General features: G+C 36.0%; 2 protein-coding genes across 2 annotated transcripts in view; both read right to left on the bottom strand.

Moving 5' to 3' along the window:
• LOC108978199 overlaps positions 1–2,736 on the bottom strand; it is a 5,841-nt gene extending 3,105 nt beyond the window's left edge. Inside the window, exon 1 of the mRNA XM_018948355.1 lies at positions 1,899–2,736. Within this exon, the coding sequence (XP_018803900.1) occupies positions 1,899–2,736 (838 nt within the window). The remainder of the gene's footprint in view (positions 1–1,898) is intronic.
• A 1,770-nt stretch (positions 2,737–4,506) lies between these two features.
• On the bottom strand, positions 4,507–5,796 carry LOC108978200. Its single transcript, XM_018948356.1, has 4 exons — positions 5,771–5,796; positions 5,469–5,550; positions 4,897–5,395; positions 4,507–4,831 (listed from the first exon to the last, which is right to left on the bottom strand). The coding sequence occupies exons 1-4, from the start codon at positions 5,794–5,796 to the stop codon at positions 4,551–4,553; spliced, it is 888 nt and encodes a 295-aa protein (XP_018803901.1). The 3' UTR covers positions 4,507–4,550.
• Between the last annotated feature and the right edge of the window lie 5,286 nt (positions 5,797–11,082).

Here is an 11,082-nt window from a genome sequence, read left to right on the forward strand (position 1 = left end):
TCATATGTAAAAGAATCGTTTCTGGCCACTCCCAAGTGAATGGCGATCAGAAAACTTTCCTCACTTGCGTGAACTTCTACACATGACTCCATCCTGCTTGATCTTTTACTCAATAATGATCATCATTATCACTCAGCGCATGCGTTATCACAACAACAAGCACAGCTCCTCGGGTGTGCGCTGCTCCATTTTATACTCGAGCATAGCAACAACGATGTCGTGTTCCAATGAAGTACATTTGCGCTCCACTAGCGGATAATGGATTAAGACTTCAAACCGAAATGCGGCAATCGGTAAAGACTCAAACCGTAATACAGCACTAAGGGAAGTGGGAAATAGTTGTTGCATAGCCTTGCGAATAACACTCAACCCGTAATGCGGCAATCAGTGCATCTGGTAAAATATTGGGTTGGTTGATCGTGGAGTAATTTATAAAAGTTTAAAATAAAATCTGCATTAAATCGACTATGTCATCGTTAACTTATATATTTTTGTTGTAATATATTAAGTTTTCTTAGGATATTATGATGATATATCACATATGAAATTATATGAAATTATCAAAGATAAGAAATATTTAATATGCCCATTAACTACAAATATTGCTTGGAGAATTGCATAAATTAAAGATAATTTTATCAATTTTGCATGAATTCACAAAAATTCGCAAAATTATATTCATATCAATTGATATGATAGCATGTAAACGTGTAAAAATATAAGCCAAAAGGCCAACAGTCGCCTGTAAAAGCAATGTATATTTCAGAGCATAATTCTCATTGAATTCTCAGCTCTGTTCACTCCTTTCTGTTAAAATTTCTCCTGCCGAGATAAAAGTGGTGAAATCCACTAATAGAAAATTCATGGCTTTTGACAATTCACACGCTTGTCCGTAGTTGAACCTTCTCTATATTATACGTTCTCTGTTTGTACATTTTGTCATCTTCGTCCATTTTTCCAAAAAGCCATTTTGACATACTGCCAATTGCATTAATCAATCCTCTCTTATTTATTCTCTAACTTCATCAAAATTATATTATCGGTCATAGCTTCATAATATATTCTAATTGCTGAGCGTCAATCATTGTAGTACTATATCGTTATCTTTTGATATTGCCTGATCTCTAATCTGTAAATCTATGAATCCATTTTCCTTTATTTCTGTCAAAGCCATTGTCCCGTCACAATGTTGTTTCATTAAAATTATTACCGTCAACATTATCGAAATCTGTTAATGTTAAAGGTCTTTATATATTGCTAGTATGGATTTTTCTAAATTTTGTTTTCTATATTTGTTCTGTTCCTTGTGCTTAACTGCTTTATAACTTTTTATAAATCTTTCCATCCTTTGTTCTGTATAGTCTTCCCTGTTCCTATTCAGTTTGTGGATTGTTTTCTTTTTGCTGTTCTAAATTTTTTCTTACTATCTTTTTATCTACTTTATTGTTATGTACCTAAATGTTATGTTGTGTGTGAATTTAATTGTAGGATGAAATCTATCATTATAATTCCTAATAGCTTTTTGTATTAGCTGCTTAACTGATAAATTTTTATTTCATTTATATAATACTAGCTGACCCGGCAAACGTTGTTTTGCCATATAAATTATTTTAGGTAATTTCATTGAGGCACTCTGTGATAAACGATATTTTTCGCTTTGTTGTCAGGTGCGAAAACGATCAAAGCAGATGGTTTTCCGACATGGAAACATGCGATGTACAGTTGTCCGTGTGAAAAACATGCATTTTCCAGATTCAGGCCACAAACACTCAATGCCTGGCCTTGTGATTTATTAATTGTCATGGCGAATGCGAGACGAATTGAAAATTGGATTCGCTTAAACTCGAATGGCATATCGGTTGGGATCATTGCAATTCTCGGAATGAGAACTTCCTCACCTTTGAATTTTCCTTTTAGTAGTCWCGCGTGAATCACATTGGCCATGAGTTTTGTGACCGCTAAACGCGTTCCGTTGCATAATTTTGGTGGGTTGAGATTGTGAAGTATGATGACGACTGAACCAACCTTCAATTGTAAATTGTGCGGTGGCAAGCCAGGCACATCCAATGAATTCAAGAACTCAGTTGGGTAGTTGGTTGCTTCATCTTCGTTTGCTACACAGTCCACATCCTTGTTCTTCGCTGCTAAAATTACTCTTTCACTCAACCAATCGTAGTTTTTGTGGTTAGCAATGATGTTCAGAAACACTTTGTTGATGAGCTCCTCTTTCGTTGAGACGAAATTGCAAAAATTTGGCGGGAACGAAATGAATCCATTCGATGCGTCGGCAGGAACACGACCATTACCGATAGTTAGCAGTGGATTAGAGAACAGTTCGGCAGATGCATCGTTTAGTAATGCAACTCGCATGTTTGTCGTCAGCTGAATTTTCCACACATAACGCCACAATGGTGATGATTTCAGGCAAGTATTGGTCTCTTCGGCAGCGGTCGATCGTGGTATTACTGGTAGTGTTTGCCGGAAATTGCCTGAGAGTAAAATCAATGCACCCCCAAAATGTCTTGCGTCATTACGCAGATCTTTCATAGTGCGATTCAGAGCTTCTAACGCGCGTTTGTGCGACGTTGTGCATTCGTCCCAGATAATGATTTTGCTTGCTACCGAAACTTTGGCCATTGCTGAATGTTTCGCTATGTTACATGTCGGTTCTTCAACCGCTTGCAGGTTTAATGGCAATTTTATTGCAGAATGAGCGGTTCGGCAACCTTCCAACATCGTTACCGCTATTCCAGAAGAAGCAACTGCTACAGCAATTTCTGATCTTGCATGAACTGCAGCCAAAATCAATGATATGAGGAATGTCTTTCCAGTTCCACCAGGCGCATCAAGGAAAATCATGCCGACACTCGTCAATTGCCTTCATCACCGTATCGTACACTTCTTTTTGTTGAGGATTCAACAATGGTACATTCGTTCGAACCAATTGGCTTAATGCATTTGTGTCGTATTCACGATCACGCTGCAATTCTCGTTCGAAAGTGTCGTTTACTCCACGATTAGGCGACGGCATTCCTAACCTGGCTAACAAACTGCCGCACATGAGGTAACACATGTCTTCTATCAAAACCAAAGCCTGGTTGTGCATCTCTTCATTCATATCAAGATGCCGATTCTCTGAATGGACACGAACTCGATGCAAAATGTCTTCTGACATGTCATCCTTGTACTTCTCCCACAATTCACGTGGATTCGATGGAAAACATGTGGAAATAATGATCGCAAATAATGTGCATATCTGATTTGAAGATGCGGAAACAGTTGCTTCAGCTATTGTCGTGTCCTAATGCGTATCGTTTTCCAGCAAATTGAGCTCCTGACTACACCATTGATAGTTCGAAGTGATTCAAATGATGTCGTTCCACGAAAATTCACCAGCAATAGTCGTAAGTAAAAGCATTCATCTTTTTTCGGATGAACTGTATAAATACGGCCAAGAGCTTTAGTAGAACGCACATCCGGATGACCAGGAAATAGATTACCTTGCTTTCGACGTTGAAATTTCTTCAATGAAGCATTCCAAGTGTAATAAAGCGGCATCTCTGAGTAAAGTAACGCACGTGCAAACGGATCACTTTGGCAAATCGAGAACAAACTGGTCAATGTTGTCGCTGGTGGGTTTTGAGCACGTTGAGCGGCATTTGCTGGGGTGAAATAAACTCGTTGACCGTTCTCCAGATGCACTGCCAAATGTGTAACACTCGGATAGCGTTCATGAATAGGAAATGAGAATATACGCCAAATCGCCTGATTGCAACATACGAATCAACCACTTTGATAGCGCGTGATTTCATCATTGGGGTCAGGAGAAGACCAAAAGCCGCCATGTCACTGCCCTTCGTGACATATTTGCAGATGCACTTGATGGACTTCACTGAATTGGAATACTCCATGTTACAAGGCGCCCTGAATGTTTTGGAAAGAAGTGGCGAATACGGAACAACCCAAGAGTTGTCGACCACGAAATTATTTCCTTTTACTTCGACTGTGATTGTTCTTCCGCCATCATCAGAAGATCGACGTCGATACAGTGGATAACCATCTTTGCCAGTGATGGTATCAACAGTCAAATTTTATGGATAACGCTTGGAACACTTGCCGTCCACCATGCACGGTGATTGTGGGTTAATGGCGCCACACGGTCCATGAATCATGTTTGTATTTACGACATCATGCAGGTCTGGATCGGTTTCGTTAACAGGAATCTCGGCAAATATGATGTCATTAATTTGGTCTGACTGTATTCTTTCGACTAACCAAATGAGAATGTGCGCATGCGTTAAGCCTCTTTTTTGCCATTCAATGGAATACATCCAACCCCAAAGACACGATGCCTAACAAAATAGTGCATGAGCGACCGGATTTTTTGCCTGAATACACGTGCGGTGATATCGTGCCGATCACTTGATGTTTGGCCAGGAAGCAGCAGTTGAACAATTTCTATCCAAGAACAATTCTATTAGAATTGCACGTGAAGGTGATGAACAGGTCTGGACGGCCGTAATGACGTACATATGTCATTGCACGTATATTCATGCATATGACGTGAGCTGCCAACGAACGTCGCCAAAATCAGATGCATTTCCTTCGGTGCTAATTGCATCGCGTAAATGAATGTACTGCTCCGTACGTAGTTTAGTTTGATTTAAAGTGATAAAAAGGAGGCACTCCGCTTCTATTTTGGCATACATATCGACACAAAACTGCTGAAACCATCGGCGAAATCGAAGAAAATAGTTGTCAACATTTTGGCGAATCATCAAACGATACGCGTAAAAAGTCATTCCGCTGACCTTCCTGGTAGTTTCCTCACCTAAAATGATATCAGTGATATTAGTGTCATATTGAAATGAAAATTATTATGATATCTATTCTTACCGGTCGATGGATTTATCATATTGATGTTGATATAATATCCATCGTCTCCTTGCCAAAACATCAGTGGGTATTGCAATGCATCGTATGAACGATGAGTTTCGGATATTCGTTGCAATTGCCCAGAGTCCCGACGTGTGAGTACAATATCGCGTGATTCCCGGCTTTCGCCGACAATCACAACTGCAACCTCATCTATTGTTGGAGCGTTAAATTGGCGTTCGTGCATTCCAGCAGGTCGTTTATCCGCTCTGATCACGACTTTATAGTCATCATTTGGCATGCGATCCAACGCAGTTTTGAATAACCGAACCAATGCATGATGTTCATGAAGCAGCTGCTGCAAATCGCGAAGAATTCCTCTTCTCATTTTTGTATTGATTGTTTGGCACTGATCAAGTTGATGTTCCACATTGCCCATGAAGTAAATTTGAAGGAATTTATGTTGTGCGCCTTCAAGTGGTAGCAATGATCCAATTCGATGGTGAATTTGGCCTAGGATCTGTAGAGTCAATTACGAAATTAGATTCAATATTTTTTGTGCATCAAAAGAAAATGATCGGTTAATTTATTACCTTGAATGTCGGATTGAATCCGCGTTCATTTATAATATCTGCTTGCCGTTGTATGCAATGCACCGCAATGGTTGCGCACAACCTACATTGGGTGAATTTTAACGGAAGGATGCGAGCTGTAGTCAATTCTGCAATCGATCCAAATCAACACTTAAAGCACTTCTTCTTATGCGTTGATTTAGATTATCACGTTGTTGAGTTGTTTTATTTGCCCGACGATTTCTTATTGTTAAGTAAACCGTTTCATTTTCCGCCTGTCTTTCTTCTTGTGTTTGTGATTCACGAAATCGGGCCATACTAACACGGCACTGTTCTCGTGCGATTTCATGTTCATCCGTCGTCAATTGAAAGGCAATATTACGAACTCTATTTGCATTTCGCATTCGATGAGAAAGATTAGATATTTCGGCTCGTGGCATTCTGAATTACCCTGAGAAATGAACACACAAAACATGTGTTCAAATGTCATAACCTCACAAAATAAACTTGGCAACTTACCGTTTGAAAATAAAATTCCACACCAATATGATCAATCAGAATGAAATGAACAGCGAACTCGAATTGATTTTCAAAATATTCCACCTAAAAAATAATTAAACAACCCGAAATTAACATTTGGGTTGATTATCGATGAGCACGCAATAACAAAGACCATAACCATTTACAATGAGCATTTCATCAAACTGAACTCACCTCTATGAAATCACTTTTCGCTTGCAATTTTCACAATAGCCGTGAACATAAAATTACCAATAAAACACGGCTAATATATCGTTTCAAAATAATGTATTAAATCAAATTGAATTACAATAATTAACGAAAGCCGACAAAAGCTTAAGAAAATGCCGATATTTATGTTACTAAACTCAAGCAAGACATATGTCATTGCATCTTCCGTGGGTTGCCAACTGTGCATATGCATGCAGCTGTCAAAAGTTGATGCATACAACGCCATCTACTGGCAATACATCATTTAAAATCATATTCGTTTTTATTTCCTTTTTAAAATCGTATTTGAAAATTTATTTTCTTCACATTTTTTTTCGGAAAATTTCCCAGAATTTTCGTAAGTGTTCTCCTTGTTTGGGCGGAGACCTGTCCGAATTGGTGGTAATCACCAGGCGTTCTCCAGTTATAAGCGTAGTAACTAACGTCACTTTCTTTTATATATATAGATTCTAAATTTTTCTGCAATTGTATTATGGAGTTTTCAGTGTCTGCATTACCTGTTTGACTGTCGGGTTTGGTTAAATGGAGTTCTATATTTTCATTTTTTAGAAATTCCCTACTTCTTGTAGCATTAAATTCATTGGCAGCTGCTATTTTCTTTGGTTTAATTTATTTATTTAAAATTAAATCATTATTCTTCGTAGATGTTTCTGTATGAAAAAATTTTTGTTTAATAGGTCTCCTATCATATTTTACTTCTTGACTTGTTTCGCACTGGTTAATTACTATTTGTTTTAACTCTCGTAATTTCGGATAATAAATTTTATTTCTAAGGTTATTATACATGCATATGTTTCTTGTATGCCCGAATGCATACGTTCTCTAATATGATACAACGAAATTTGTTTAATAGCTTCAACTTCTGTTTCTCATTATATATATATATTTTCCCGTAATTCCTAGGTTTTTTTTAACGTACATTCCAAATTCCTATTCGCAATCCATTTTTCATGCTGAAGGTCATCATCAATGTATCGTTCTTAATCTTGTCTTTGTTTACTTCGGTTTCGGTAATCAGAGGGTTTAAGTTGAGTAGGTGAATAGCCTTCTGCATCCGAGCCTAGCTCCGGGGATGCCGGTTTCGCTTCTAGGCGTAGGAATTTCTCCTCGCAGGTGCTAAGGTTATACCGCCTTTACTCGGTCGTCAGAGTCCCGTTCGTAGTAAACAATTGATACTGCGTGAAAGTTAGGTTGACATTAGGGAGATAAGAGCAAGCAGTGTGTTACGGTTGAGTAAAGAAACTCTATTTTTATTTAGATTCCCTTTTGTTGATCGTTTTTCCTTACTGACTACTATGCTTTTTATACCAAAGAGAGTATTCGCTTACATAGTAAAAATGTTTTGATTATCGTATCTCTTATTCCATCATTTTGTTTGGATTTGTTACATAAATCTTAGTGCTGCTTACTATACACTATTGAGATGCTAGTTATTTACTAGTAAATATCTATTTTGGTTGTTATTGTTTGTTGTACTTATAGTGCACTTATATTGTTACAAGAGTAAGGTTGTTTTGATTAATTTTCTTTAATTTTGTTGTGTTGTGTTTAATGAAATATAAGGTTCTTTTGATGTGTGTTTGTTTAGAATATTTTGATAAGATACTATCATAAGGAATACGTTCCTTAACTCTCCCCTCTGTTAAAGTGAAATATCCTCATGCGGAAATATTTACGCTTATAGTTGGTTTAATTGAATTTCAAGTGCATCTTTTTAATTTTTGCGGCGTTTGAAATTTTTTGGAACTGTGGATACATATAGACTTTTAAACATAAAAAAATCACTAAACATAATGTTATGATTATAAGAATTGCATACAATGTAAATTTTAAAGGGTATTCTTCGATTGGTATAGTAAATCTATACATTTATTGTATGTTGGTAAACTTATAATTAGACTGGGAAGTTAAAATGCCTAATACTTTTACATTTTCGTTTTGGTGAACATGTATTACATCTTTTATTTCTTGCTCGTGTTTTATTGTCGATAGTAGTGCTAAAACTGTATTGAATTATATGTGGACCGCTTATTTTAAGTCCATTACACGTGTGTTCATTTCCATTGTAATATTTCTATGGTCTAAAATTTGCAATGGAGAATTATTTTCCTGAATGATATTACATTGAGCATTTTGTTTTAAATACAAGGGTATTGTACATTTATCTTCATTTTCTTGTTTGCAAATATTTTCTCCGACATAATTTTTAAAACTTGACAAATTTTGTGATTTCTTTGTTACATTTAGAGATTTTTCGTTTAAGGTCATATTTTTCATGCTTAAATGCTAAAGGAATTAAATACATTTTACATTTATTCGATATATTTGGGTATTTATAAATTGTAATAATTGCATTGTAAAAAAGTGCAAACATGTATATCAGAATATTCTAATATATACATTATTGGAATATCATATGATTCGTTCTTAATCATTTCTTTTATTTCTTTTCTATTAAGAGTACCAGAAAAGAAATTCCCTGTTTTTTGGAAATTAATTGTGTTTGTAATCGCTTCTAATTCTTTATAGGCTTCTGTAATAATTAATTCTTCAGTTTTGGATTACGGTCTAAAGTTTCCAAATTTTTTGCAAATTCAGAATTTATTTTTCTTTGTTGATTGTTATTATCTATAAGATGGTTGAGTCCTGCCTTCATTTCTACAAGGTCATCGTGATCTCATGTTCCTGTTACATATTTTAAAATTGAGCCTAAAAAGTTTATAACACGTTTCGGTCGGTAAAGGTTGGTTTCTAAGAATTTCTATTTTATTTATTAATATATTTTCTTGTTGAGATTGAGTTGTGGCGACTTCATAATGTTTTCATAAGGCGCTTAAATTGTAGTAAGATTTCCAACGTGGTAAAGGACTTATGAATTTTTATAAATAAAAACTGCATCGGTTTCGGTCAAATCGATTTTTGTCCCTTTAAATCAGAAATGTTATCAAAAAATTCTAATGATAATATAAAAAAGTTAATAAATCCTATTTCTATTAGTCGCATGATATGCTGTTTTCTAATGCCGCCCTTTTTAATTATTTCCCCTCTCACTGTTAGAATCGTGTCCGCGCGATCTTCCTTCACTTTGTGTCTGTTATATTTTGATCCGAGTTTATTTCTGAAATCGGTTTTACTGTAAAAATTTCTGTTTTTCTTTCCATAACTTAATAGCTTCCCTTGTATATGCTGAAGAATATCCTTGATGTCGAGATATTTTTCACAGTTGAAAAATACGTCCTCGGATTTATAACCTGTCGATGATTGAATAGTCCTATTATGGACGGCGTAAAAAATTTCTTCACTAGAGCGGTTTTGTTCAGAGAGGCTATACCAGGAATAAAGGGATATTTAACTTATTCCAGTGTGAGAGCGCCTCAAAATTACCGTTTTTTTATGACATTTTTCATTGTAGCAAGATCAGAAAAAAAGCAATTTTTTGGGCATTTTAAATAAAACACCCAATTCTCTATTTCCACACAATAATTAAAAGCATTTTCCTTTAAAAAGTTAAATTCTAAAGTACTATCTAAAGTAATGGATCTAACAATGGAGTGTTCGGGCCGTGGTAAACTCTGGAAATCCTGCCAAGAAAGGTCACTTAAAACGGAATCATTGCACACATTAAGAAGAACATTACGGCTATGTTCTGAAATACCTGTGGCTTCGGGTTCTTAAGGCAGCTCACAGTTACCTTTAGTTACGACATTTACGTAACGTAAACCCCATGACTTCCTAAATAAACTAGAGAACATGACTTAAACGATTAATATTAATTAACCACACTTTGATAATATTGAAATTATGTGTTGTGTTGTTTCCTAACTCATCTTCGACCCGAATGGTTTTTAAAACTTTTTCTGCCTCATCTGGTTTTGCTCTGGAGAACTTATAAAAACTTTTTTAGTGGGTACAATGGCCTCAGTGAAACTACTATTAAAGATATCGAATAACTTATTGAAAAAAGAAACGAAATCCGCGGTATTAATAAAGCTCATACTATTTGAGCTTAAGGCTCCCGAGCTGTAAAGAGAAAGCATACCTGAAGCCACCGTATTACTTAACACTTGAGACGCGAATTTAACTTTCATTTTTTGAAAGGTATTGGGGTAAATATGAGCATCGGTTAATTTATGCGCACACCGATAACTCGATTTAGAGTCCTGTTTATAAAAATGGACTATATCTGACCAACATACGCACACTATTTTTAAAATCAACTTTATTCATCATATTTTGTAAACAGTTTCGACTACATTTTAATAAATGGGAACTATCGTAAAAAAAACATATTTTCTTACCATTAACGTTGAAAAAAGGCCGTGACATTGAAACACCTAACAAATTACCTAAATTTTGAAAATTGGTACCCTAGTCACAAACAAAATGGCAAGGAACTAGCCATATATTTTGAAGTTGGGTAATGGCTTCCAGAATATATTTCTTGAGGACATCCCCTTTACATGAGCCTCTAACCAAAAAATAAGCTAACGGGTGGGACCAAGGTTCCCCACCTATACCTTGCACCGTTATGGTCATTGCAGTTGTGGCTATTCTAGATGTGCGATTTTCATCGCCATAATCTTCATAGACCCCTATTATACTGCAAATAACATTTCAGTGAAAGACGCTACCAAAAAAAATTAAATAACTTTTTTTCTATTTAATGAATCTGGTTATGTTTTTTTTTTTATTTTGCAGATTGACTTTTACATTTAACAAAAATGGATAACTGGGACACTGAAACAAGAATTTGGATAGTCCGCCGCTATCACGCACTGGAGTCCGTAGTTTCGGTTCAAAGAGAGCATAGACGCACGTTTGGCGGTAATCCTCCGAGCAGATGGACAATAATGAGACTTGTAAACAATTTTGTTGAGCTTGGGAC

The sequence above is a fragment of the Bactrocera latifrons genome, unplaced genomic scaffold, assembly GCF_001853355.1.
Source record: "Bactrocera latifrons isolate USDA-ARS-PBARC rearing strain unplaced genomic scaffold, ASM185335v1 scaffold_1195, whole genome shotgun sequence".
Classification (NCBI taxonomy): domain Eukaryota; kingdom Metazoa; phylum Arthropoda; class Insecta; order Diptera; family Tephritidae; genus Bactrocera; species Bactrocera latifrons.

Bases quoted from the DNA above. Each gene is read 5' to 3' on its own strand.
- LOC108978200 (XM_018948356.1), bottom strand. From the start codon at position 5,796: ATGAAATCGCACGAGAACAGTGCCGT. The intron at 5,551-5,770 runs GTTAGTATGGCC...CACCCAATGTAG, and splicing joins TCGCACGAGAACAGTGCCGT to GTTGTGCGCAACCATTGCGG. The intron at 5,396-5,468 runs GTAATAAATTAA...TTGACTCTACAG, and splicing joins GATTCAATCCGACATTCAAG to ATCCTAGGCCAAATTCACCA.